The sequence below is a fragment of the Fusarium redolens genome (genome assembly GCF_020744475.1).
Source record: "Fusarium redolens strain MPI-CAGE-AT-0023 chromosome Unknown BKA55scaffold_6, whole genome shotgun sequence".
Lineage (NCBI taxonomy): Eukaryota > Fungi > Ascomycota > Sordariomycetes > Hypocreales > Nectriaceae > Fusarium > Fusarium redolens.
The window spans coordinates 1,165,148-1,192,281 of NW_025763669.1; the positions used below are offsets into that span (position 1 = coordinate 1,165,148).

Genomic DNA, 27,134 nt, shown 5'->3' on the forward strand with positions numbered 1-27,134 from the left:
TACCAAGTCCAAAGTTTATCTTCTCACAAGAGACAGCCTAACTATCTCGGCATTCACCTCCCGCTTCGCTAGGTCGTGTATCCAGCCGCACGCCGTCCTGTGCCACCAAGGGGCTGAGTCTGTTCAAGTCATCACCGATGGTCAGCATTCTCATCCAATCTCACCCGGCATCTGAGAGATCCGCCTCACGTAAAGCCTCCACTGAGAATTAGGATCCAATACCGTCAAGTTGCCAGGTGTACAATATGACCTCGTGTTGTTATCATAGTCTCTGGGTCCGGCGTCACCGATGCAACATGACAGAGATGAGAGACAGTCAGTGAAATCAACAAATTGAATGACGCCGTTCTTCAGCCCGAGTTCAAGGCCGCCCACTAGGCCGCTGCATCGTCAGCCCTGGGAGCATAGGGCTGAAGCTTGCCAAGTGGGACTGTCTGAACTATCAGGCTGCGACATTATGGTGTATTTGTTTCTGATGTCCTTGGCAATTCTCCTGGCCTCATTTGGCCATTGTTCAGGCAGTAGAAAAATTCAGCAAGCGTGTGATTATAGCATCTTGTGACAAGTGACCCAGAGGAAAGTTGGCCGAGTTTTCTTCTTTTCCTTGCTTCGAGACCAGCATCCATGGGTGTTAATCTGAAACCGACCTCATGGATTCTGAGACACATTCTGTAGGATCGGCATACAATAACCTACCCTCCAACTTAATCGAACCGTCTTGCTGGGAATCATTCAGCCAATAATCATCAACTTTGTTGAAATGTCAATAGTATTCTAATCTACCTAGTCCCCTCTAATATGTAACCTAGTTTCCCTTCATTGATCATCTGTATGTACAGGTATCGGGTATTAAATCCATCACCACCCCCCAACTCCATCCATATCATCCATTTACTCTTCTCCGAAAGTCTCCTTCAGGAAGTTCTTGGAGAACCGTGTGCACTGCTCATACGCCTTTGCGAAACCGTCGTCTCCGCCGTAGTAAGGATCGTTGACGATCTCGGGTCGCTTTGTTCCGCTGAATTCGCCGAATAGCATAACCTTGGCTTTGGAGTCTGGGGCGTTCTTCTGCAGTCTGTGAAGATCGGAGAGGTTCGATCTGTCCATGGCGAAAATGTAGTCAAAGGTGTTGAAATCACTCGGGTGGAACTGGATATCGTGTCAGCAAGATTGCGCCGCGGGTGAGATGGGAAACGTACGCGCCGCGCGAGATGGTCGTAATCATTTATACCATTGGCTTCGAGAGTAGCCATAGTTCGGTCATCCGGAGGTTCTCCGCTGTGATAGGCAGCTACAGCCAGAACGGTCAGTTGAATACTGGTAAGTTATTTTAATATTCATACCTGTACCGCAAGAGTCGATGCGCCCAATCTTATCCTTGAGATTCGGCTGCTTGGCAAGGCTCTGGAAGATACCCTCAGCCATGGGTGAGCGGCAAATATTACCGAGACACACAAAGAGGACGTTTATTTGGTCCGGCATGATTTCGACGATGATACAGTGATACGAAACAAAGTAGGTCGATCGCGAGAAGAGAAAAGAGTACTAATAAGCTTATTTATCGAGAAAGGAGGGAAAAATGAAAAGAACCGAAATACTGATGATCGCAATGGGAGTGAGTGACGTGACGGGCCGATGCGCATAATCTAATCTGCCCCGCCATCTCAGAATTCCAGGCTTTGGAGTGGAGAGATGGAGGGGCACGGGCACAGTATTAGAAGCCATGACCATCGAGAGCTGAACTAATGAAGAGGATAGATTATAATCAACAATATTTCCGGTGATATAGACAAGCTACCTATAGCACAACCAAACTTCACCTCTCAATCCCCAATTACCACCGTGTCTCAGTATCGCTTGACATTGTATCAGATCACTTACACAATCTGAAAAATAAACATGTTTCAGTGAACCAAGCACTGTATGGCCTTTACCAAGCAACACGTGCTCTCGTGCTCAGCTGGCGTCCAATACCCCTGTTAACATGGCTTCTCAAACGCGTTCCGATTGTCGAAAACGTGTAAGCATTGTCACTTAGCTCAAGCCATCGGCCCAAAGTCTTCCCATCTTCACCGCTAGCAATGTGACAGAGAAGCGTGAATGAGCGTGAATTCATTATGAAGGGACAGTAAGATGGGCTATAAAAAGGGCCTCGATACCTCAATGGCCTCAGGTTGAACTCTCCTCATCATCCTTCACTCTCAAACACTCTCCACTCTTCTCAATATCATCCAAATCGTCCAATATGTCTGAATGGAAGCCACCGGCCTTTGGTACTCCCGTCTGGATGAGCATCCCTGCCACCGATGTCAACCGTGGTATGTCCTAGCCAACTGCCAATTAGTCTTGCTCTTACACCTCTATAGCCGCAGAGTTCTACAAAGCTGTGTTCAACTTCACCTACAAGGGCCCCAATGACAAGCAACCTGAAGATGAACTCAGGAGATTCGACTTCAACCCCAGCCTTAGCTTGTCAGGTGGTATTCAAAAGGCCCCTGACCACACTGGAAACTTCCACCCCGGAAAAGGAGGTCTCTGTGTTTACTGGTTTGTCGAAAATGTTGACCAAATCGGGCCTATCATTGAAAAGGCTGGTGGTAGAATGTTGACTGAGAAGGAAAAGGAGGGCGAGTTTGGTCTGTATAGATTCTTTGAGGATACTGAGGGATCTGTTGGTGCCGTGTACCAGATGGCTTGAACATCTAGTTAGGGGCCAAGGCTTACAAACATTGTGATATTGAATCAACTATACTCCTTTATTGCTCATTGCTCTGATCTTCCCCTAGTATGTTGATACAGGTATTCAACGGCGATCACCAAAGAGACAGGGTGGTGTGTTAAAGGTCTCGGGAACAGTAATAAGGGGTCGAAGTATAGAGGCACTTGTAGGTGAAACACGAGGATTACAGAGCTAGTCAGAGGTATCAAAGTGATATCAATAGTAGTTTATATACATGAGGGTTAGGGAAGAAATGAGGGACCAAAGCCGAGATCCAGGGGGTGGTAAAATTGAAGGTAACAACTGGAAGGTCATAGAAGAAGGGCCCGTCGCTATGAGAGGGAGTTATTATGTGAGTGAACTGTATAATTGTTAGCTTGTGTGGAATATAGAATAGCAATGCCCGCTGATTACCGTCGAAATAGGAGTTGTTAGTGTACTGCACAGAGCCATCATCAAAAGTAACCATGACAAGGGCGACTTCAAAGCTTCCGCCATCTGCCTTGTTTCACAGTATGCTTTGTCAGTAGTACCACGATGGACAGCAAGTCTCCTCGTGGCAATCTCCCTCTTTCTCCCAGTCAAGAACCAGGCGGCCTTGATGTCCGTAGTTATCAACATCACCCATACGAGACCAGATGCGATTGTCAACCGACCAAGGATGACAACATAGCTTTATGGTGCGACATCCGTAACAGCTTGTCTAAGAGCTTTCGCAGGTAGCCCTCCTAATATCTGGCCGATATCACGCATGGAAAACCACATAGCGAAACGTACCACTGAAAGAAGCACTTAGTGTTTGGGGCAGGAGTGCATCACTGAGACCCAGAGTCTAAGATATAATAAAGGTCCCCATATGTATACATCTACCATGTAAGTCAGCGAACTCAAATATTCAGTGGCTGTCTAAGAGCTTGGGAACATACATGATCCAAGCTTGCGACCATAGCTGCCGGGCAAGCTGAAACCTCACATCAACGTGGTCAATCACTGTAGACAGAACAAATTTCTTTGAACTTTTGTTTCCATTCATTTTTCATACACAATACAAGAGAGGGGATGCCACATGTAGTAGAGGCGCCGTGTCATCGCATGTTATTCTGTCCCCTCATCCGCTCCGCTGGCCGATTCCAGCATCGCCGTCTCCAGATTTTCTCAGATTCCCCTACCCAAAAAAGACACATACGCCATGCTCAGGTGAAAAGCAATAATAATACACAGAGCGTGCACAGCCCATCAGGAACCTTTCCCTCCCGAGGTTGTGTTGCTCGAAGGCCGTTGTCGTTCATTGTTACAGTTGGTCGTATCGTTATGCGTTCAGGCGAGCTGTCGTTGACGTTCTCGCCGTATCGTCTCGAGGACTCCCATTACACCGTTGTTGCGTAGTCTCTCGAGGACGAGTTTCATGCCATCGCGGCTTTTACCCATTTGATCCTGCGTCTTGGTAGAGGCGATGCTCTCGATGCTGCGTTGAATACCCTTCGTGCCCCAGCCGCCAATGATGCCATTCTTGAACCAACCGTCCTCTTGAGCTTGTCCCAGTTTGCCCCTAATTTTATCCCCAAGTCTTGACCTGAACTGAACCATAGTCGTCACAGCAGTCTCGTTAGGATTCTGGGCAACGCCTTCGGTAGGAACGTTGAACTCCTGCTTCTCAATAACAGAGAGCACACCCGTGAAATTGAGGTTTCGGCTCTCCGTCTTCATCCAACCCTCCTTGATATCGACAACACTCGTCTCGAGGATGTACGAAGCCTTGTCTCCAGAGCCACCACCAGTAACACTGGCAGGAAGCAACTTGTATACAGCACCAGGCATTCGACTTTTCTTCAAATGGATGCGAGTTGTGTGAAGTCGACGGGTTTTTGGGTCGACATAGCTCTCAATGGTGTCGGTGCTGAGAACATGGGCTGCGAAGGGGTTCAGTTGAGGCGAGGAGTATCGGAGGAAGTAGGCGAGAGTGACAGTCGGGAACGGGTGGTTATAGTTATGGTTTGTCGTGTGAGTGAGAACCATTGTCGCGGGTTCGAGCAATACTGCTCGTCAAGAAAAAAGAATCGAAGTGAAGCGACGTAGAAGAAGAGGTTCAATTGATCGAGTGGCAATTGGTTTGACCTCTCAATCGTATGGAGAGGCTCTAAAACAAACTTGTAGAGCTATTTCAGTCCCCAGTTCCTATCCCAATGAGCCGTAAGCTCGATGATGCTCTTGGATCAAGTTGATCACTAAGAGGTTGGTGGTTGCGGAAAATTGAGCCGGCGCCTCGGCTTAAGCACCAGCACTTTCTTATCTCCGGGGCGCGGAGCCGGATATGGGAAATCGACAAGAGAGCAGTAAGACGGACTCAGGAGCGGAGCTCGCAGCTATGTCGGGCCGCGAGAGATTTTACACGAGGGAAGAATAATACAGTAAAAGAGCTGATGATGGAGTGATCAAGTTTAGATCTGGGGACCCTCGCGACCACGACAAGCAAAGCAGAGCAGAGCAGAGCACGAGACTTTGGCTGTAGCAGTCGGTACTCGACTGGTCTGGGCTTCTTTCTCCGCTGTGGAAGAAGAAAAGAGGAGGAACTTAAAGAGAGTGGAGGCAAAAGCACGAGCAATCGGCTGATTGAGCTCGTTTTAGCCAATCAAGAGCTTCTTGATCACCAAACTCACAAGTTTCCGATTGGGCCGTGATGAGGGGTCGGTTGATCTGGGGAGAGAATGTGGCGATTAACACGTGATGCTGTATCACAGCGTCATCAGATTGCAACACCAAAGCTTGGTGAGATGACGACAGTTTTGGAACTCACGATGCCACGGTGTAGGAGTATGACGAATCAATGTCACTTGGTCTGCACAATGACATAGCATATATAGCAGTTGCTATCTGAATGTTAGATCTACCTTTTGCCTAGAGATCGGTTATACAAAATAAATAAATCATCGTTATCCCATGCATTAATAAGTATTCTCGCTAAACTCGCCAACATGTCCCAAAGCTTTCCTTGCCTGTGTCTAATAAAAGGCATTTTGTAAAAACTCCAATTCTATCCCTATATCCCAACCGCATTAAAGGTATTCCCAACGCCTCGCAAATGCATCTCACATAAGTCCATTATAATCCATTGCAATAGAACATTCCCCTTACATGAGGAACTCACTTCCAGCAAAGTGCTTCAAAACAACCCAACCATCTGCGAAACTCTCCTTATCCATGCGCACAACAATAGCCGCGTGACTATGTCGGTGCTTCTGAATATGAACAGGAAACTTACGCCAACCAGCTGCATCCAAGTTCTCAATCATCTCGAACTGATCAGGAGTCAGCGCAAGCGTGGGCTGTCCTGGAGTCGACATCCTGCGCTCTTTCTTCAGCAACTTGCGATCCTCAGCATCATAGGCCAGATCGTCTTCTGAATCTGACGCTGCCAAGTATTGCTGGTTCTGTGAGCTGTTGAGAGCCTCGTAGGCCTGTTCGACTTCTTCTCGAATCTCCTTGATCCGTAGGGGCATGCGGTACTGCTCGATCTTTAATCCAGCCTCTCCTGACTCGTGCGCCTTGATTCGATTGGCACTTCGAACTGTTTGGACGGCAGAGTTGGCGAGGAAGACAACAACTCCGACCGGAATTATAACACCGACCGTCACCATGAACGGGATGCTCTTGACCCACTTCTTGAGAGCTTCGTAGTCTGTCAACAGCGTATCTTGTCGAACTTTCGGTCGAGGCGCAATAGGATGGTCAGGGTCAAGAATTACACCCTCGTATCCCTTGACGTAGTTGAGATTGACTTTTTCGATATCTGTATAAGGATCATGTTTGGTAATCGCAGATGTGTAGTGCACAACACTTCGATCGTTGACGATGTTTGTGTATAGTGTGCGGCGCTTAAACTTCTTGAGGCCAGACATGAAGATAGAATCTGGATCGGCGAGTACTGCGAGAAGAGGTCGATTGGTGTCGCGGAATTTATCGATGGTAAAAAGTTGGCGGCCGGACATTGATAGTGTTCGAGCGCCGAGGACGTTCCAGATGTTGTTGAGCCATCCTTTTAGTGGTGTTCTTACTCCGAGATGGGGGGATGCAAATGTGGTAAAGTTCTGACAGGATTGTTAGTTCATCCAATTTTTTCCTGTTACCTCTTCCCCTATTGTGCGACTTACCATGCATTCGAGATCATCGAGAATTCCCTTCGCATATAGCAAACCCACCGCATATCGCGAAACTAGACCACCGAGCGAATATCCTGCAATACTCAACTTGGTGATCTTGCCTCCTTGCTCTTCAATGTTGCGCAACTTCTCCTCGATCTCTGCGCACACGCGCTCGCCACCAAGCTCAATGCCGTCGTATGTGAAGCTACCGCAGTTCTTCTCGGCAGGCAAGATATATAATTCGTCTTCGGAGTATTCGTCGCGCAAAGCCTTAGCAACATTGCGCAAATGACTTGGGTTTCCCCAAAGCTATTATATGGTCAGCGATGCATGACGTATAAGGATTGATCGTCAGGGGTTGATGCTTACGCCGTGAACTAAAACACAAAGGTGAGTAGCCTTTGCGCTTCCGCCAGTAACGTCTTCAAGAGCGACAGGTTTAGACATGATGAAAGATGTGCGATAAAATTGCAATGGCTAAAAAAGAGACCGAGGCAGAAAAGTTGCCAGTCTTTTAAGAATAAATTAGTTGAGGTTTCTCAGGAGATGCAGCCCCCAACGGAGTTTCGGATTGCGTAAAGTCGGGTTGTCTGAAGTCCGCTCAACTGCAGAATTACGGAGGCAGCACGGAGTTAAGCCGTTAAAGTCCCCACCAGAATATCGATGGCAACTATCGACGTCGACCAAACACGCGACAGCATATGCCGTTTTAGGAATACAATGTGGTTGCTGTCAACGGTGTTTAACGAACATTAATACCGTGGGGCTGAGTTGAAGACGTGGTCGTCGAAGCCATAACAGCAGAGGCTTCATTCAGTCTTTATAGTTGCGGACTTATCGCATTATACAAGATATCTCGGATAGATGCGAATTCCGACTCCTGCCAATAGCTGGCTTTGGTTTATCTAGTTTACATGAACTAACTACCTAGTCTAAGGATCTTATTTCATCTGTTTAATCGATCCTCAAAAGTGGCGCTTTCCCACACCATCACAGGTTGGTTCTCGATTTGGGCGAGCTGAATTCCTATCATGACGCCTACAAAGGGGTGCGAAACCGAGTGCGAGCCGACTTTTAGGGTGTACTATGTAAGAGCACTCAAAGCAAGTTTGGCCTTGGTGCAAAGGAGCCAGATCTGTTAAAGTAGGTATGTGGTCAAACTAGTACACGTATCGTCAGCTGCATTCTTATAATTCTGTGACTATTACTAAGAACCAAAGTCCTTCCCTTTGTTCAAGTTGGTATGAAGCGTCATAGCTCATGAGCCTCTATAATCATGGTGGAGTTCAACACTGAAGTGCTTACTGCTAAGCTAAAGGTGGGTCTCATGATGAGAGCAACCGCTTGACAGCTGAACGCTTGGGCTAACTGCAGCTCTTTCTTCAAGCTCAGCCTCATTTGTACATCAAAGGCTTCAATTAATACAATCTCAATTGAATCAAAACGACGATAATTTGATACTTCGCTCTTTTTGTTCCTTTGGCCCTTCAAGAAACTCACGTGCGTTTATATAAGCACGGTCTTCCCTTCAACCTCTCCACAACAGCTCACCTCGCTGCAGTGGATAACCTCCTATTGTTTCGTCTCACCAAGCACAACCACCCTAAACCTGACTTCAACCTCCAACGTCGGTTCATCCATTCACACTCAACGATCTCTATAGCATCATTAGAAGTTCACATGATCACGAATGCCGACACAGAGCTCCCGTCGGAAAACCCTCAGCGTCACTTTAAGGTGTCGTCACCATGAGTTTATTTAAACACATCCCCTGTCCCAAGGGCGATGATTGCGCAGCGAGCCTCTGTCCTTTCAACCATCCAAAGGAGAAATATGAACCGCCATCACAAGGACTCTCATCAGATGATACAAGTAATGAGACCACCGCAGCAAACCAGGATGTACCACGCAAACGTGTGAGGACAGATCCCTTTCATCCACCTCCATCACCCAAAACTCCCCAGGATGTCGGACAGAGCTCTTCTGGAACATCTCGTGGGGGCTCAACGGATGATATTCCAAAACCAGTAGCCAAGAAGCTTGAAACAGCTGCTCGGCCAGTCTCTCCTCCACCACTAAAGCGGAAAATGGACACTCAGGATGACACTCCTAAAGCTTCTTCAAAAGTTGCCAAAATAAGTCGTTCTACCGCTGAATCACGTCCGTCTTCTGCTCGAAAACCTGTACCAGCAAAACCCAAGAAGGTCGAGACACTGAATCCGAGACTCCTTAAACGTTTACCTGCTGCTCATGACATCCGTCTCAGACTGGTCAAAATGCTTCACCAAGAACTTACCCGACTAAACAAAGAACTCAAAAGTAACGCCAAAAAAGACGAAACGAAACTTCTACTATCAGATCAAGACCTCATCGTCCGAACACTAGACGAAGAGGAATACGTTGCCGTTCACAAAACCGCTGTGTACTCTAATGTTATGAAAAACAGAGTCATGCAATACAAGCGAATGAAGGTTGATCAGTGGAAGGCTGAAAGAGAGGATGAAATGAAGAAGAAGGAACTCGAAGCAGCTGGAAAAGATCCTAATGACAAGCCCTCGGAAATAAAGACTGGCTTGACCCCCGCTCAAGAGGTTGAGCTTACGAAACGCATATTGACTTCTATCGACAAGCTATCAAATCATGGCTATGTTGCTAGCATACCTTCAGAAGCGGATGTCGAAAAGGCGAGACAAGGTGTAGCAACAGCCGCAGGATGGGAGAAATGTGACCGTTGTCAACAACGTTTCCAGGTCTTTCCTGGAAGACGTGAAGAAGACGGTGCACTCACTTCTGGCGGAACATGCACGTTCCACTGGGGAAAGACCTTCATCGCCCCTAAGGCTCCAGGTGACAACACCAGGCAGCCCAAGCGATATCAGTGTTGTGGTCAAGAAGTCGGAGACTCTGTTGGCTGCTTCACTCGCGATCACCACGTATTCAAGACCTCAGATCCCAAGAGACTTGCCTCTGTGCTTAACTTTGCAGAAACCCCTGATAATCCTCTCGTGCCTACGGACAGGGCAGTGGCTTTTGACTGCGAGATGGGTTATACAGTTTTCGGCATGGAACTTATCCGTCTAACTGCAACATCATGGCCGACAGGCGAGGAACTGCTAGATGTCCTGGTTCGACCGTTGGGAGAAATCTTGGATCTCAACTCGCGATACTCCGGTGTCTGGCCAGACGACCTCGCCCAAGCTGAATCATGGACCGCGAACAAATCGACGAAGCCAACTAAGAGTAGCGACGACGATGTGAGTGAAGATGGCGAGCTGAAGCCTAAGAAGAAGCAGCTCACGATCGTCTCATCTCCAGAAGTTGCTCGAGATCTATTATTTCAACTCATCTCTCCAACTACACCCCTGATCGGACATGGCCTCGAGAACGATCTCAACTCAGTCCGTATTGTGCATCCAACACTGATTGATACCGTGCTGCTCTTCCCCCACAAAGCTGGTTTACCATATCGGTATAGCCTGAAGATGCTTATGGATGTTCATCTCAACCGCAAGATTCAACAGGAGACAGGTCCCAAGATGCTAGGTCATGATTCTGCTGAAGATGCAAAGGCAGCAGGAGATCTTGTTCGTCTCAAGATTAGGAATGAGTGGATGGATATGCAGAGAGAGGGCTGGAAACTGGTGGACGGTAATTTTGTGGCACCTGGAAAAGCTGCTGGATTGACGGAGGCGTTCATTGAGGCATAGTTCTTGAGAGCCTAGGCATCATACGCAAGATAGATAGGCACGTGAATTTTCATGAGATTAGAGAGCATTGGGCATCATAGATCTTGAGGTGTTATGGACTTGGTCACAGGTTCAGCGTAGTTAATGTCGTTTTGGAACGGGAGAAGCCGTGAAGCCACCGGCGATTATACATTGTGAGATAGGGTTGATATTCCCCGTCTGGTCTCGTTCTAGAAATACATAGTTGGCGCTTATGAATAAATGTTTTCATCGCCAACGATAAGCGGGGATTTCCCAGTCATTTCCTCAACATCCTTCACATCATACAAAGTCCGTTATTTTAAGCCCTGCCCACTGACAACAGGTACTGGCCACCCTGCTTTCCGCTTCCACCAGGCAGGTAGGCAACGTTGGGGTTTGATGAAAGAGTAGCAGCAATCTCACGACTAGCCTCGATCTTTCGGATCTGGATGAGGCCGTCACCAGCCTTCTGGATGGCCTTGCTGATGGCCTCGGCGGACTCGGACTCACCCTCGGCACGGATGACGTTGGCTTGACGCTCCTGCTCAGCACGCTCGACGATGAAGCGTGCTCGCTCGGCATCTTGCTGGGCAATCTGCTTCTGCTCGACAGCCTTTGTGAACTCACGACCGAAGGTCATGTGGGTGATGGAAACATCCTCAAGAGCGATGTTGAACTCGGCAGCACGGAGAGTAAGGTCGTTTCGGATTCGTTCAGAGACAGCCTCTCGCTGAGTGATGAGCTCTGCGGCATCGAACTGGGCGACGATGGCCTTCAGGACTTCGTTACCAATGGAGGGGAGGACTCGCTCATCGTAATCGGCACCGAGGTTCTATCAGAGTCAGTCATATGATCTGAACCAAAGTTTACTTGTTCATCTTACCTGGTAAATCTTGGGGAGAGCCTTGACATTTGGTCGATGCAGCACTCTCAGTGTCAAGCTAACCATCTGCAAGTCTTTGCTGCCAGTGGTTGTTGCGATATTCCTGGGCTTGGTGCGGACATCGAAGATGATGCTCTTCTGCAGCCAAGGGATAAGGAAATGGGTTCCTTCGTTGACGACGGTCTCCTTAACACCAGACAATCTGTCAAAGATCACAGCCCGAGTTCCTCCTTTGACGTCGTATAGAGACTGACTGCCTAGGAAGACGACAGCTGAAGCGGGGACCGCCAGGCGGTACATGAAGTTGAGGGCTCTCGCAGCGGCCGCCATTTTGATATGATGTGATTAAGTCTTGCGTTGTGTATCGCTTCAAGACGTCGGTCAAAAATGGTGGTCGTAGAACCTAATTATCGATGGGAACTAAGACGTAGCTGAAGCTTTTCGGAGTCAACGGACGGTGATGATGATTTGAAGCTCTTAGTCCACCTTTGGACAAATTCACAGTACGATTCGTTGGTTGGCTGTTAGATTCCTTCGGGTGGGTGTTACTCGGAGCTAAGCTCGTTCGGGAACGCTCGGCTGATGGGGAAAGCCTGCATCTGCGCTTTCCTTTCTAACCCGAGAAATCCTCAAGTGGCCCTTTTCTGCCTTTCGCCTCCAAACCAACGACTCCAAAAACCACACGCGAGAGACTTCGACTTTTCGTGCCGAATCTGCCAAAATGAGACCGACTCAGATGCTCCGAAGCGGCGCTGCCGACCCCAAGAACGGACAGTACGTGAATTGCGATTGAAGGAGGGCAATTGGTGGTGCTATTGCATGCGGCTTTTCCAATGGTTAATGGTCGATCAAGCAACACCAGGCTCTCGAAATATCCCCATCGATATGGAAATCAATGCTAACGGACTTTCAATAGCTACATTGGTAACTGGGGTCACTTCGGTAAGTGATTGCTCCCACGATGTGCGAACGAGGAAACTGGATCGATGAACGCGACGGACCAACGGATTAATGACGATGCATGAGGAGGAAGCAATTGGGTCGACACAGCACCAAAACTCGATGCATGCGCATAATCGGTCTCGAAATTCATCAATGGGATATTCTCGGGGATTCATCAACGTCATCAACGAAACTGGACACTAACTCGATATCAGGTGGTGAGAAGCAGCGTGGTATCATCACTTACGGTCTGTCCGCCAACCGACAGAACCCTTGGGCCGGTGCCTTCCACGATGCCATCTTCAACACTTTCCGCCGAACCAAGGGCCAAATCTTCTACTGGCTTCCTCCCATGGTTGCTGGTTACTACATCATGAACTGGGCTGTCGAGCGGTACGTTAATACACAGCGTCCGACACAAGCAAAATACTAATTCCAGTTATAGAAGCGAGTACCTTAACTCCAAGGCTGGTCGTGCCGAGTTCGGTGATGAGGAGGAGTAAATTGGTTAAATTATTGGAGCAAAACCACGGCGGATGTGTTGGAGTAGGTCCTCTGGACTCATTGTACATCATCAATACCTAGACCAGGAGGTGCAATAGACAGCAGTCACACTATTTCTTTTTCATTTGATCTTTCCACGTTCAAACACTGCAATTGAATTGAAGTCTCTGACGCAGTGATCCCATTAATGTCATCTCTCTTGCTGATCCGAATCGCTATCGTACCCACTGGTAATAGTCATTGCCGAGAGCGTGATTGGACTCTTGATGAGGTCACGTGAACACATAAACTTCTTGCGGAACCGGCGGTACGTAACACCGAACCTCTTTGCGGTAGCTCTTCTTCTACTCGCCGAAGAAAAAAAAAAAGTTAGAAAATTTCGAGGTCAGTGGAGTGCTAACAGAAAACACGGTAACTTTGCGACCACCAACATTGCCGCGGAACCTTCAATTCGCACACACAATCTCCGTGCGACTCCAAAGAAGACACAAGTAATAACTTAAACGAAGCTTCCTCGAGAGAACCGCAGCAATGGCCGCCGAGAAGCCCGATAAGAAGGAGAAGAAGGACAAGAAGAGAAGCGACGAGTCCGGCGTCTCAAAGTCTAAGAAGGAGAAGAAGGATAAGAAGGATAAGAAGGAGAAGCTCGCCGCTGCCCTTGAGGAGAAGATTCAGCAGGATGCCCCCGTCGCTGCCGCTGCTGCTGCCAACATGGACGAGGACTCTGATGCTGAGGAGGACAAGGCTGCTGAGCTGCCTCTTGAGCGCACTGTCGTTCCTTTCGCCCTCCCCGTGGCGGATGAGAAGGGTATGAAGAAGGTCTACAAGACCATCCGAAAGGGTATGCGACTACAGAAAACGATGTGTTTCGGACAAATTGCTAACATTTCACAGCTGCCAAGAACAACACCCTGAAGCGCGGCGTCAAGGAGGTCGTCAAGACTCTCCGAAAGTCTCCCCCTTCCGCCCCCGGCAACACCTCTTTCCCCGGCGTTGTCATCATCGCCGGCGACATTTCTCCCATGGACGTCATCTCTCACCTCCCCGTGCTGTGCGAGGACCACAACGTGCCCTTCATTTTCGTCACGTCACGCGCTGAGCTCGGCGCTGCCGCCAAGACCAAGCGTCCTACATCCGTGGTCATGATCATGGAGAAGGCCGAGGGCAAGAAGTCAAAGGACAAGTCTGCTGACAAGGATGGCGAGGATGATGGTGAGGCGTTCGGCGAGAGCTACGCGTCGCTCGTCAAGTACGTGCAGAAGGAGTATGGCAAGCAGGCTTTCTGGGTCAAGGGTGGAACCAAATACTAGGGGCAGAAGGCCCATCGACGACGCGACAGTGCTGTCAGTATAGGAAAGGTCCCAAAGATCAAGAGAGAGCGAGGTTCCTCTGGGATGGATGGCGTGGTGTGTTAGAACAAGTACAAGTCTGGATGTATTATACCAGAACATCTAGCCGGAGAACCAACGGCTGGATGAGGGCTTTGGCGGCGTTCAGGTTTAGCTATTGCATTAAAATGGGACATGATTATCAAGGGCCCTTGAACTTGACACATGGCGGATCTTGAGCTTTGAGCTCGTGATGTTGATGCGTTCGCGAAATCCAGATCATTCGTCAAGCCACGGCACGCGATCCAATCCGCAACACCACCACAATATCCCCAAATGTGACAGCGCGGTACCTAAGCATTGTCACTGCCTAGCCCTTCTCAGAACACTTGCCTTAGTCTGGTTTCGTAATTCACAAACTTGAGGACGCATCGCAGCCTCGGCATACTATATGAGTCTTAGGATAACTTCAGCTCCATATTTACAAATAGCAGTCGCTGAAACTCTCTTCATAACAGGCACACCATCTCATAGCTTTCCAGTCGTCGAATTTCATGCATCTGAATAATTGACATCACATCATCGGGCGGCAGCTTTTGTTCATTTGTGTGGTATTACTTTGCCTTATTGGCTTTCTGTTATAGGTACATCGTCCCTATTCCTATCTCACACAGGCCCGAAGCCACGGTATAACAAATTCATCATGAAAACCCCATCCCGATCATGGGGAGATTAAGGAACCTTGGTCAAGAGAGGATTTACTCAAAAGGGTTGGTTCGGGTTCCCCACCAGGTGAGGAAGACGGAGAGACCGAGGGTCTCAACGAGCTTGGTAGCCAGGCTGACGCCGACGGTGTCGAGAGGTCGCTTCTCAACGAAGATCTGAGCAATGTACTGTAGAATGTTAGATACTGAATGGATACAGTAAGAGGGGGATGTGAAACATACGCCGGGAGCAGAGGTAGCGAAGAAGATGAGAGATCCGAGGTAAGCAGCGCCCTTGTAGCTCAGAGTACCAGTGGCGTTAATGAGAGCACCGACACCATAAGACTGGAGAGCAGAGCCGATGAGAGAAGAGCCCCAGGCGAGAGCAGCACCGGAAGCCTCCTTGGAGCGGATGAACTCCTCCTTGGTGTTGGCAGCCTTGGCGCGCTGGTAGGTCTGGCCGAAGATGGGAGCGAGGACGGCGAGCTCAATGCCGTGGTTGAAAGCTGTGCCGAGGGCGATGGCAGAGGGCTTGACGGGGGGGAGGTAGTGCAGAGACATTTTGAGTTGTGTTTGTTTTGTTGTGGTTGAGTTGAAGTATTAAGAGATGGGTATAGCTTCAATTGGTTGAGATGAGTTAAAGTGTGAAAGAATAAGGTGGTAGCTCTTTAGATTGGATCCTTCCCAGTATTTGTACTCTCGAGCTGGTCACAGATCTCGATCTCGCATCATTGAGAAAAGCGCTTCCGGGTGGCTTGCCTTGACTGTTTCTCGGTTCTCCCCTCCTCCTCTGCCCTTGTGTCGTCACCAGATGTGATGATGTCACCATTTGGTGAGACAAATTTCAACTCTGAGCCGTTTTCCTCCATGTTCCAGCCACTGCAGCTTCTCTACACTGCCACTAACCAAATGAATTCACTTCACTTCACTTATTGCGGGGTGCATTTCTTTCCTCCCCTGCCAACTTTGTACCTGATCTGACGTTTACATGTACGACTCAGACATGCCAAAGCAGAGCTCACTCTTACATACTACTCTAGGTACTCATAGCTGTAGTTGGAATCGGAGCTACAGCAGGAGCTTGATCTCCTGTGGGCGGGGCAAAAGATGGGGAAGCTTGGTCCAGGTCCAGGTCCAGGGCAAGTTTCTTGGTGACCAGGGTTTGTAGCTGCTCTAACTTCAGCAGAGTTCAGTTCCATGAAAGCAAGCAAGTCTTAGCGGGGAACAGCGCCATAACCAATCTCTAGCACAGTACCCAGACTTTCTCAGAAGTGACGAGTGACGGTGTCACGGCGTCATTTGCATCTATTCCTTTCCTTCCCCTCGGCTCTCTCTCACAGTGAACCACGGTAATATCAAACCCGGTCACTGACTTTCTTATGTGATTGTGTCCCTTTACAGCCGAATTCCCTTCAAGAAGCCCCCAGCTGAAAAGTTCCTGATGTGATCCGCGGAGCCGAGGCCGGTCCAAAGCTTGTTTTTTATTCCCCGTTTCCAAGTTCATACAAATTCCCATCCAAACCATCGTCAAAACTTCTAAAGCCGGTCCTGCCCTCCCGAAAACAGCCGGCCCGGCAACACACTCCGTTTCGAGCTAACCTACAACTCGTGTCTCAGACTTTCACCACATGCCTTTGACACCAGACCCTGTCCCTGAACATCACAATTCGAGTACAGAGGTTGGAATGCCATGACGGATTTGACGGGTGATTGTGGATGGACCCTTGTTCTTTGTTTGTGAATAGATTGTGTGTTGTAAATATTGGTTGGTGCATCACAAGACATCAGAAAACCAGCCTGAGCTAAGATGCCCCAAAACTCCAAGGTTATGGTAATCTTGCCAAATCTTAGGGTTATCCTAGAATTGAGAAGCATAGGGGAATTATGGATAACTACAACTATGTCATCATAAGCCTTACCCTAAATTAGATGATAGTCAAATAATATCATCATAAGTTTACCTCAACTACGTCAAGCCACCCGTCTAAGCTGGGGTAGCATGGCGGTTGCTCTCCCGCCACATCTAAGGTACTACCAACTTTATCCACGTGAACTACAGCAAAAACGAGAAATCAACTCCAGATTAAAATACCTTATCATAAGTTATGCCTAATAGATATCAAAAGTTATGCCATATGTTGACCATCTTCGCCACCCCTCAGGGCTAATAACGCCCTGACATCATGAACATACTGCAGGCCCTCCAACAGCGGCACCAAATGCATCAAGTCTGTATCCGTTGGATCATTGATCCAGCCCTGGATAGGAATCGCATTGTCTAGCAAACGAATGTTAACAATCTCTCCCCTGAATAACCCGACTGAGGCACCTTACCTTGATGAAACAGATAACTCAACGGACTATTGTCCAGAATCATCACCTTGCTCAGGTCTGACTCGACCGAGCTGAGGTCCTTGATGAAAGCGCCTTGCCGGAATGTGCAATGCTGACGATAGTATCGCGCTGAGAAATACTTCCTCTCCGCCTCTAGCCAGTCAATCACCGGATCTGCGTACTCCTGCACCGACGCAGTGAAAACAACCAGGTTGTACCACTTGCACACTCGCCTCAAAAACTCGTCGCAATACGGTCGCTTGTTAACCCAGTATAGAATCGGATGCTGCGGTCCAATCGATGTCTGTCCACCAACCCCCACATATGTTGTGTTCAAGCGCACCTCAACCATGTGTCCGGTACTCATCCTGCCGCCCTTGGACATGCTGTGTATCAAGGTTTCGTCTAGATCTAGAATTAAGGTCTTTTGCGGGCTCGTCGGCGGCTCGAGGTTGATGTAGGACGGCTGTCTGCGAGGGATCAAAGGTCGAGGTGGTGCCGGTGTCTTTGGGTACTTGGTGAGCGCTGCAATAGGGGAAGTGGGAGATTTAAGATGCGCCGAAAGGTCGCCGCTGCCCAAATCACTAGCCTTTGTTCGCGCGACTGCCGATTGCGTTTTCCTATGCTTCCGCTGCCTGAGATCTTCGTCGCTGTTCAGCTTAATTCGAATTGACCTTCTTGTCGGTCCGGTTTCCTCTGCAGGCTGTAGTGATTTCGATCGTGCGTGTCGACTGAGACTACCTGACCGTGATCCATCTGATTCCGACTCCGATGAGAGACCTGATGACGTCGAAGATGACGATACTGGCCTCGGTCTTGGTGCTAGCCTCCTATATCCTGTAGTCCTGCCGTAGTCCTTTTCAGAAACATTCTCAGGTTCTTCCATGGTCTTGTGTCGAGTTCCGTGTAATCCAAAAAGTTTCCCGAGCTGCGTAAAGGGTGCGAAGTTGCCGTACTCGTCATAGAAACAGGCAATGAGATAGACACCTGGGGATGCCAGTGTCGCAAGAACCCATCTAATAGAACCAATAATGCTAGAAGCAAGACGTCGAGGGATAGAGTGCCACCATGAGCTTCGTTTTTGATTGTCGCCTGTGTCGTTGAGCAGTGGTGTACTCTCGTCAGCCGGCTTTTCGGTATCGAATCGCGATTCGTCGATAGTATCCTGGGCAAAGGATTCAGTCTCGTGACCGGATGATCTATCGTCGCCGTGCTGGTCTTCCGAGGCCAACCCAATTGTGCCAATGGGACCTCCTATGCTGTTCGATCGGGATTGAGTTGGACTCGGGGGCGGCGATACGCGGGCCGTTAGGATGTTGAGGGAGTTCATCGCCACAGGCTATCGCATTCCATGAGGTAGAAGAAAGCAGTTCAGGGGATACGCTCGAGTCTTGAAGGCAGGTAGGTGTAAAGAAGAGTTCGGAATCGATCTGTGACGGCGGACGGAAAGAAGGGAAACGGTCCCGAGGAACGGATCGTCGGGCTATTGGCCGGCCTGGTTTCGCGGGAAGGAGAAGCCGTCGATACAAAAGCGATTCTGACAGAAAGTGAAACGAATGTCAAGAAGGCATCGAGTGCGGCCAAGCGAAAAAATAAGGATAGAGACAAGGACCAGGACAGGGGCGCAGTACAATCGCGATGGTAGGGCCAGGGAATGTACAAATGGCCTGGTTAATGGTAAAGAGCCCCAGGGAGGAAATAACAAGGGCACTTTTTTGAACGACAAAGCCCAAGCAGAAACAAATCCAATCCAAAAGTACAGATGTCTTGAGTGGTGAGACGATTAGGTTAGCCTGGTCTAGTAACCTGTAGGTTGGTTGTATGGACTGCTAGACAAGACAGGCAAAGCAAAGACAAGCCGCCCTCGCACGGTTATCAGCGAGTATTAACTGTTTCGTGGCGTTGAGAGGGGAGCTGGCTGCTGGACAGAGAGTTCTAAGGCTAGGGAACCTTTTGTTGGTCAACTAAGTTAGTATGGACCAAGATCGGATTCTTCCAAGCTAGAAATAAGCAGCCCTGCAGCGCTAGTTGTAAAACAGTAGCAAATAAGTAAGTACAGCGGGTTATCGACGGGTGAGGCGGGGAGTCTTTTTTTCTGGCTTGTGAGAAACAAGAACAAAGAAGCCCGTGGCGATTGATTGAGAGGAATAAAGATAAGATGAGGGGGCAAGTTTCCGAGCCGCTTTGAGCGCGCGCAAAGAGAGCGTGAGAGAGCTGGTCAAATCAGATCAATTCAAAAAGGAGTGAGTAGATCACAAAGGGAGTGAGATGTGAGAGAATTTGCTGATGGGTGGCTCGATTGACGACGGATGATGGTTGAGAGGGATGGCACGTGTTGGGGATTGAGGTGCCGAGATGCTGGGGAACTGCCAGGCTTTGGAGTGGAGGGGCTCCAGCCTACAAACTTGAGTTTCTAGGCTGTTTTCAGTGCATCTCTGGTCCCTGCTACAGTAGCGCTACAGGGGTTTTTGGATACCGCGGCTCGTATCAATTACATATGCTCTTACTGAATTCCTCCCGAGTATCATAAATCATCTATTACAATAAAAGACGTCTTCCACAATCAATTATAATCAGCGCAAGTATCACCCTAGTTTCCCAAACTCCTCATGTCACCTCAGTGACCATATTTCCTATCGATGACAGCTTCGTTATGAATCTTCCTTAGGTCCACTGGGCTCGGCTTCCACTGCCCAGGCCTCTTTTTGCAATATCCCTTCCTTGCGTATCTGCCTCAGCGATGTAGGATCAATCACACCATCAGGCAAACGGAGATGATGGATGGCATCGCCATGAGAGATGATCTCGCCCTCCACTCGCTCGATCCTGAATAGGAGTTGGCGAGAGTCGCATTGATCAAAATATCCTTGAAGAGAATTACATGCGCAGGCAACTTCCTGCCATGTCTCAACCACCTCTTTACTGAAATCGAAATCGCGTGTTCCTCGCCATGTCAGAGTCGCCGAACCATATCCCTTTCTGTCACCCTTGTCGTTCTTGTGAAAGATGACTGCGCAAGCATTGACCAGCAAATCAGATATACGGTCCCGAGACCCTTTCGTCATGAGCGGCGTTGTGAGTATCAGCGATCGGAGCCGAGGCCAGTCACTGAGCATCTTGCAAGATCTGAAGAAGTCTCGAGCATCGATCATAAACGACACAGAAAGATGTTCGAGGTCAGGGCTCTTCACAGCGAACGCTTTCCCCAGCTCAGGTTGTGTAAGTCGGCGGGTCTCTATTTGCATAAACATATTGATACTGGTCGGGTCCATGTCGTTACGAATAGCCTCCATGATCTGCTCGTTGAAATCTTCGAAAATAGTCACTGATCTGACGTGCTGGGGCAGCCGGTTAAGCATAGCCTGTGCCACTATTGCAAAAAGGATGTTAGATACGGGGATATGCCTATTATGTCTGTCGTCGACTTACAGAAGTCATGACGCCCGTAAATCGAGCCATGTAAATCCAGTGAGTGGCACAGAACCCGCCACGGCTCGTAGTTGATACTCTCTACATTTGGAAACTGCCTCAGCAGGCGGGAGAGCGTCAACGGATCGATTCTACGTCGCATCTGCCGGCGGATCACAATCCCCTTGACTGCAAGGACTTGTGGGGTTTTCACGCCGCCCGCGATTTCTGGATCGATTGTTTTGAATAGCTGCAGGATAGCTGCTGCGTTTGGAAGCGCTACCTGCTTCCCTTTGACCCAGCCGTGTTTTGGATCATCCCAAGTTTTCTGCTTCTCGAGGAGATGTCCATCATCTTCATTTTCGAATCCGTAAAGATGGTTCTTGAACCAATGGTCTGAGTCACTGGGTGAGTATACATTCAGTTCCAGCGTTATACGATTTGTGGGCTCCCAGGTTTCGAGCGCTCCAGAGAGCTTTCATAGCGCCTCTTTGATGAGCCTTGCAGGCTCCCTCGAATGAGAGGCTCGCTGACACCGGCGATAGGTATAGGTAGGGAGCTCAATGTTGAGGTAAAGTCGGTGAACGAGGTGCCTCTGCAGAATGATCGTTTTCAAGCCCTCGGCGGATGCTCTGTTCAACTCCAGTCGGTTGAGATTCTTCGGTGCAATAAGGGCATGCCATTGTTTGCAAACAGCGGAGGCGCAACCCCATCTCCTTTGACGAGAGATCTCCTCTAGGATTAGATGGCGGACCTCTTGGGGTAGAAAAGCCCAAGACGAGCGTCTGGTCTTGTCTCTTGTGTGGCTACGAAGCGTCACCATGATGAAAGATAAGGTTAGGGCATGAAGAGGAGAAGAAGAAGAAATGACAGCAGAAACTTTTGAAGGACCTCTATCTGAGTTTGTAGAAACATCGGATTTACTGTCTGCCTAAAGTTGGTACATTGAACAAAGTTCATCAAGTTGTGAGGCTATTGGTATATATTTCGCTGTGGTGCCAATATGTAAAGGCTGTCATCCCTTGTAGATGCTGCAAAGTTTCATGAAGAACCGAGAAAGGCAATATGAAACATTCAACTCCCAGGATGTGGCGCTTGTCGAAGGAAGAAGTAATAATATTGGTGAATGTTGATAGATTCAGTACTGCACTTACACGATGCACTTATATCCATATAAGGAACAAGATGAACTCAGCGAATGTCCCACTTAGATAAACCAATACAAGACTCAAAATATGACTAAAAAAGAAAACTATAAATAACCTATTAAGCTTGATCTTTCTTCCATATTCTGATTCTCTGATATATAAACAATATGCAGCGTTGTCGTGTCTTCCATAAAGCGGTCCTAGGTTCGTTGACAGCTGACATGGGTTGAGAGCAAGGGCAACTCGAACCTGGTCAATGCTGTGGATCTTTCGTTTTCGTATTCAATACTTACAAAACGATCGAATGGTTGAGGGCTCTTTGCATGTGAAGAGGAGTCACCTTGCTAATCTGGTGAATAGATGATGCCATTAGTAAAGAGTAGATACCAGCAAGGATGCTAGCCATAGCAATGTTTTTACCGATGAGCTTGAATATCCCTTCAACCTCATCGTAGCCCGTATTTTGGTATCGTTGATGAGCCGATGATTGCGGGAAAACAGTCTTCGAGACAAAGGCTGGGAAAAATTAGATTTCACCAACTGAGGTCTGAATAGCTTCATGGGGACTATTACAGCATCTTCGAGGATTTGCATTTCGGCAACTAAGCTTCGACACGCGTGTATCAGGCTCAATCTGATGTTGAGTAGATTTCCTCCCTGTACAGAGAGAAATAGCATCAGATCCAAACAGCTGGAAGCAACCCGATTTAGCCTTTTTCCCTGCCATATCCAGTAACATTAGCGATACAAGACAGCCCATCCAAACCCTTGCAACAAATCCACCATCAAGGAGGGCAGATTTTTAGTGTGAACTCTGACGATGATCTTCTCCACTAAAGAACGAGTTCTTAGCTCGGCATCAAAAAGCTGCAATGCTTCTTGAGCAAACTGTGGGTCTGCTTCAGTCAAGAGCGTAGAGGATTCCCCGGTGACTTGCATTTCTAATGTTTTTAGGTTGTTGCATTTTTCAGAAAGAAGACCTAGATTCTTCAAGCTATCTTGTCTGATATTGACCTCCTTGGTCTGACCTTGTGCGACTGGGAAACTGATTGATAGGTGGGAGAGTAAGTTGGCATTTGTGGAACCAATACAGCTTAGAAACGATCGCAGAAGGGCATCGTGTTGTTTCGGCTTGTCCATCATAAAAAGCGATTCTTGCTATAGAGGACCTCCGTAGCCTCGGTGTATATTTGCTTTTTGGTATACAATAGGGCGAGCCATTGTTTTGGCTTGTCGGGTGCGAATGTTTCTACCCGAGTTCCGATATCTTGGAAAAGATAGGGTGGTGACCTGAGTACGAGAAGTTGTTTGTATATTTCAAGACGAATGTCTTCGGTCAGGTCTAGGGAGTTGAGCGGGCCTGACTTTACAGGCTGCGAGACCTTTTTCGGGTTTCGAGACGAATATAGAAGAGAGGTCGGATATTGGGGAACCCATGATCGTCAACGGTACTGTACTGGCTGATGGCTTACAAGTCCTGTTGATGTGTGAGATAAAGAAGCCAAATCGGGTGTACAGACTTAACCCTTACAAGGTTAACTTTTAAAATGTGAAAAAGAGCATATAACAGGTTAATCTTTATTTCATGTTATCAATGGATATACATATAGGTATATATGTTCCGTCGAAGGAGAGGACGTATGTGCTGAAAGTGAACGCGGAGATATGGGGAATAACAGATGGGAATAGGATCTGGGGAAGATCGAGACACGGAGATGAGGGGTTGCACAGCTCAAATGTAAAATTTAAAGTGGTGTACAAGCTTACCTAACAATTTACAAGAACCAACAAGCAAACAAACAAACCAACAGACGCCAAGGTTGGTGATAGCATGGATGATATTACTATTGGTTAGATCTGTGGAGTACAGTAGGAGTTGTGAAGCATGTAGGAAATCGGATAGGATTTACGTATTGCTTTTTCTTGATGTAAAGCATGTTATACACCTTTGAGAAGATATTCAAATTGCGAACGAGTAACGAGATATATGATAAGACCTCTTCACTGTCCGAGAATAGATATAACAAGACAAATGATAGACACTCAGGAGTATTAGCCGTTGTAAACCTATCGCCGTTGGAGGCTGACTATCTCGGCTTGAGATCCGGAGAAGAATTGACCATCATCTTTAATCATGAAGAATTAGTCGACAGCTTACGAACAACCATAAGTTAGTTCACAATGGTCACTATAAGTTTGCAGCGATAATGGGAAGTTCAGGAGGACCCTTTCCATGTTTGTGCCGCTTGACACTTTACACGAGAAACCTCTGGCCTCAACTGCTGAGATGAATGGGTGTCATGCCAGCAACGACGAAAGGGATCAGAGACAAATGAATAAGAAACAATCATATCTGAAAGTGTGGATCTGCTGTATTTTCTATTTGCTTGGGAACTACCAACTGAAGATGCCAATGCAGAAAAATGAAGGACTGCATCCATTAATCTGGACCAAGCAGGTCTCTGTTGAATAATGGTGTATGTATGATGGCTGAAACTCGAACCAATTTGAACCTTTTCTTGGCAATAGGAAAGAATTGAATCGAGCCTCGGAAGATTACTCCGTAATGCCTTGAACGTTGCCAGCTCATCAATTGCCATTCTTGAAGTTAGTGACAGCTCATAGATGATGGCGGTGAGTCCAACTCTCAAGTTTGACAGCGAACATTGATAAGCTACATATATCCCGCCCTTCGTTGAAAATCTGTGATGTTCTCTCAAGGATTCTTTCGATAACCAAACTCATCTTATTAGTGCTACTTCTTAGTAGAATCTGCCCCTGTCCCATTGTCGTCATGGCTTGCAATCGGGGTGTAGCCCCACAGAGTGACAAGGCTGATGGCCCCCACCTGAAGCCTTGCACAAAAAAAGGCTCCGATGCGAGGAGGAATTGATTGACTCATATTCACAAACCGTACAATTCGATCAAAGCAGCACAATCGTTTGTCTGTTCAGCAACGTCGACGCTTCGCACAACGCCTGCGAAATCTCTCACTCAAGATTAAACAGAGAATATTTCAGTATCTACAGATCGAAATCATATTTCCTCTTGGCCGATATTTGTGTTTGACTCACAAATCACCCCTCCATTTCACCCCGCGAATCGCAGACATCCCACCCTGGCTTCACTACCTAGCAACGACCGCCCGCGACTGTGACTCCGACCGATACACCTCCTAGTAGATATGGCCCCTCTTTCTACAGGCTACGCGCCTGATCTTGAGAAATATCTCAGGTCTCTCAAGGGTCAAGCACTGGAATCTTCCGTTGAGAGCCTCATCTGGTGAGACACCCGCCAAGTCCTTTGCCAAGATGCTCGTTACTAAGTGTTCGCGATGCCTTTAGTCTCCTCAAGCGACGACAAATCAAGGGCTCTGAGCCCTGTGCCGTTGCTACAGCTCACATTCTACTCCAAGTCGTCGCCCGATCGAAATGGCTCAACGTTGACAGCTTGATCGACAACGTCTCTCGAATTGGTCGTCGCCTGGTCGAGGCTCAGCCCAAAGAACTCGTTATTGCCAACATTGTGCGCCGAGTCCTAGGTCTCATTCGCGACGAAGCTGCCGAGGATAGAAATGAGGGCGCGAGTGAAACCCCCAGTGACTCCCAGATCACACCAACCGATGCTGTCCCGAACCCAGATGCCCTTTCTCACCAATGGCCTCCTTCGACATATGGCAAGCAAGATTCTGCTGGAGACTATATCACCAACAGCGCCAAACCTCCTCCCGCTCGGCCTGGTCCACTGTCCTCCTACAGTTCCGTTAACGTGCCCAAGACTCTCTTCCACCTCCTCTCAGTGTCTACACCTGGCGAGCTCGCGCCCAGCAGCCAGGGATCACCTCTAGGTCTTTCAGGGGCATCTACTCCTTCATGGAGAGCTCCTTCGGCTCAGGTCCACGCTCTGAGATCAGAGGTCATTGACGGTATTGAGGAAATCAAGGATGAGATCAGCTCAGTGGACGATCAAATTGCGGCCTTGGCTGATGTCCAGATTCACCCTGGTGACTACGTGCTTATTCATCAGCCCTCACCTACAGTCGAGCGATTTATTCTTCGTGCAGCTTTGAAGCGCCGATTCACAGTTCTCATCGCGACCGAGCCACCGAAAAAACAGACCCCAGATGTCCCGCATGCCTCATTCCGTAAGAAACTCGCTTCCGCGGGGATTACAGTGATCAACATCATGAATGGAGGGTTGATGGCATACATGTCCCGAGTGGACAAGGTCATTCTGGGGGCGCACTCGATTGTCGCCAGCGGTGGTGTTATGGCCGATGCAGGTGCTGCAGCTATTGCTCGAGCTGCAAAAGAGCGAGGACGTGCTGTTATCGTCCTCGGCGGCGTTTATAAGCTCAGCCCTGTGAATCCTTTCAGTGGAGAGCTTCTGATTGAGTGGGGAGACTCTGCCAGCTTTGTCAACTTTGCGGACGGACACATGGTGAACAGCGTCGAGGTTCGGACTGCTCTTAATGAAATGGTTCCTCCAGAGTTGATCGACATATACATCACCAACCTGTAAGTCAAGAGGTCGTTGTGTAAGGCAATCCACTAATTCTTCATTTAGGGGGACACACTCAAGAGATCACTTGTCGAGTCTCATCGCAGATCATTACAAGACGGAAGATGTCGATTTTTTCCTCGACGGTGAATGATGGAGGAAAATCAAAAAATCAAAGGAAAAGAAAACGTCGCAAAAGTTGTGCCATTCATTCATTTCTCGGCGTTGAGCGAGACAGGGTTTCCACTATCCAGTCAAGGAGTGAAGGTACCATAGAATTTGCTTGATAGCACATATCACCAGCGTTTAAATTTCAGCCATATTGGGTTGAAATCAGCCTCACACAAATCATCAGATTACACCGTACCGTATGCATCGTATCGAGTCGTATGCGGTGTATGAAAGCAATGACGACGACGTCTCAAGTCAAGCATAACTTTAGAGTATTGCCAGAGTGATCAGAGGCCGGGAATGCGGCACCACAGCTGTCAGTTAGTCTAGGCTCCCTCGCTCGGCCGCGTAAGCACCAGCTCGGCCATTGGGCGCAGGGGATCCTGGGGAGTCATAGGGCTGCGAATGCGAGTTGCGTAACCCCCTGTAAGGCGCTGTAGGGCATTTTCGCAGTTCGGTGATTTGATCAGCCCGTTGAAAGCGTTTCCTGTTTGGTCATGATGTGAGGTGATGGCTGAAAAGTATTGACATAGGTTAAATAAAAGATAATACCCTTCTTTTCAGGCTATGATGCAGTCACATCCATATAGCTTTCATAGCTTAGGTTAATCAGTGTGCTGTTGTATCACACCATCAGCTCTTACCTA

At 48.3% G+C, this 27,134-nt stretch overlaps 11 protein-coding genes across 11 annotated transcripts; 5 read left to right on the plus strand and 6 right to left on the minus strand.

Annotated features, from left to right (window-relative positions):
* Positions 1-710: 710 nt before the first annotated feature.
* On the minus strand, positions 711-1,721 carry BKA55DRAFT_564136 (phosphotyrosine protein phosphatase I superfamily). The gene is made up of 3 exons (XM_046192467.1): positions 1,344-1,721; positions 1,200-1,291; positions 711-1,149 (listed from the first exon to the last, which is right to left on the minus strand). Exons 1-3 carry the CDS (start codon positions 1,480-1,482, stop codon positions 892-894), a joined length of 489 nt encoding a protein of 162 aa, XP_046051033.1. The 5' UTR covers positions 1,483-1,721; the 3' UTR covers positions 711-891.
* A 414-nt stretch (positions 1,722-2,135) lies between these two features.
* On the plus strand, positions 2,136-2,811 carry BKA55DRAFT_316857 (uncharacterized protein). The gene is made up of 2 exons (XM_046185666.1): positions 2,136-2,318; positions 2,367-2,811. Exons 1-2 carry the CDS (start codon positions 2,246-2,248, stop codon positions 2,696-2,698), a joined length of 405 nt encoding a protein of 134 aa, XP_046051034.1. The 5' UTR covers positions 2,136-2,245; the 3' UTR covers positions 2,699-2,811.
* Positions 2,812-4,036: 1,225 nt separating this feature from the next.
* Positions 4,037-7,305, minus strand: BKA55DRAFT_592770 (putative serine esterase-domain-containing protein; the record flags this gene model as incomplete). The annotated part of the gene is made up of 5 exons (XM_046195442.1): positions 4,037-4,755; positions 5,514-5,555; positions 5,865-6,804; positions 6,868-7,167; positions 7,228-7,305. The coding sequence occupies 5 exons, from the start codon at positions 7,303-7,305 to the stop codon at positions 4,037-4,039; spliced, it is 2,079 nt and encodes a 692-aa protein (XP_046051035.1).
* Positions 7,306-8,606: 1,301 nt separating this feature from the next.
* Positions 8,607-10,565, plus strand: BKA55DRAFT_508491 (uncharacterized protein; the record flags this gene model as incomplete). Its single annotated transcript, XM_046187440.1, has 2 exons — positions 8,607-10,116; positions 10,312-10,565. 2 exons carry the CDS (start codon positions 8,607-8,609, stop codon positions 10,563-10,565), a joined length of 1,764 nt encoding a protein of 587 aa, XP_046051036.1.
* A 118-nt stretch (positions 10,566-10,683) lies between these two features.
* Positions 10,684-11,955, minus strand: BKA55DRAFT_640692 (band 7 family-domain-containing protein). Its single transcript, XM_046197131.1, has 2 exons — positions 11,449-11,955; positions 10,684-11,397 (listed from the first exon to the last, which is right to left on the minus strand). The coding sequence occupies exons 1-2, from the start codon at positions 11,776-11,778 to the stop codon at positions 10,885-10,887; spliced, it is 843 nt and encodes a 280-aa protein (XP_046051037.1). The 5' UTR covers positions 11,779-11,955; the 3' UTR covers positions 10,684-10,884.
* A 36-nt stretch (positions 11,956-11,991) lies between these two features.
* On the plus strand, positions 11,992-13,007 carry BKA55DRAFT_564144 (cytochrome b-c1 complex subunit 8). The gene is made up of 4 exons (XM_046192468.1): positions 11,992-12,222; positions 12,365-12,390; positions 12,606-12,783; positions 12,836-13,007. Exons 1-4 carry the CDS (start codon positions 12,170-12,172, stop codon positions 12,891-12,893), a joined length of 315 nt encoding a protein of 104 aa, XP_046051038.1. The 5' UTR covers positions 11,992-12,169; the 3' UTR covers positions 12,894-13,007.
* Positions 13,008-13,665: 658 nt separating this feature from the next.
* BKA55DRAFT_469417 (50S ribosomal protein L30e-like protein) lies at positions 13,666-14,081 on the plus strand (the record flags this gene model as incomplete). The annotated part of the gene is made up of 2 exons (XM_046186133.1): positions 13,666-13,735; positions 13,789-14,081. Coding segments are annotated over 2 exons (363 nt in total), but the record flags the coding sequence as incomplete, so codon positions are not given.
* Positions 14,082-14,980: 899 nt separating this feature from the next.
* BKA55DRAFT_507572 (uncharacterized protein) lies at positions 14,981-15,487 on the minus strand (the record flags this gene model as incomplete). The annotated part of the gene is made up of 2 exons (XM_046187347.1): positions 14,981-15,115; positions 15,170-15,487. The coding sequence occupies 2 exons, from the start codon at positions 15,485-15,487 to the stop codon at positions 14,981-14,983; spliced, it is 453 nt and encodes a 150-aa protein (XP_046051040.1).
* A 1,565-nt stretch (positions 15,488-17,052) lies between these two features.
* Positions 17,053-18,590, minus strand: BKA55DRAFT_688489 (NLI interacting factor-like phosphatase-domain-containing protein; the record flags this gene model as incomplete). The annotated part of the gene is made up of 2 exons (XM_046199217.1): positions 17,053-17,204; positions 17,261-18,590. 2 exons carry the CDS (start codon positions 18,588-18,590, stop codon positions 17,053-17,055), a joined length of 1,482 nt encoding a protein of 493 aa, XP_046051041.1.
* Positions 18,591-19,911: 1,321 nt separating this feature from the next.
* Positions 19,912-21,491, minus strand: BKA55DRAFT_592774 (uncharacterized protein; the record flags this gene model as incomplete). Its single annotated transcript, XM_046195443.1, has 3 exons — positions 19,912-20,630; positions 20,690-21,133; positions 21,203-21,491. The coding sequence occupies 3 exons, from the start codon at positions 21,489-21,491 to the stop codon at positions 19,912-19,914; spliced, it is 1,452 nt and encodes a 483-aa protein (XP_046051042.1).
* Positions 21,492-24,573: 3,082 nt separating this feature from the next.
* BKA55DRAFT_564171 (uncharacterized protein) lies at positions 24,574-26,960 on the plus strand. Its single transcript, XM_046192469.1, has 3 exons — positions 24,574-25,098; positions 25,161-26,333; positions 26,383-26,960. The coding sequence occupies exons 1-3, from the start codon at positions 25,001-25,003 to the stop codon at positions 26,468-26,470; spliced, it is 1,359 nt and encodes a 452-aa protein (XP_046051043.1). The 5' UTR covers positions 24,574-25,000; the 3' UTR covers positions 26,471-26,960.
* The last annotated feature ends 174 nt before the right edge of the window (positions 26,961-27,134 follow it).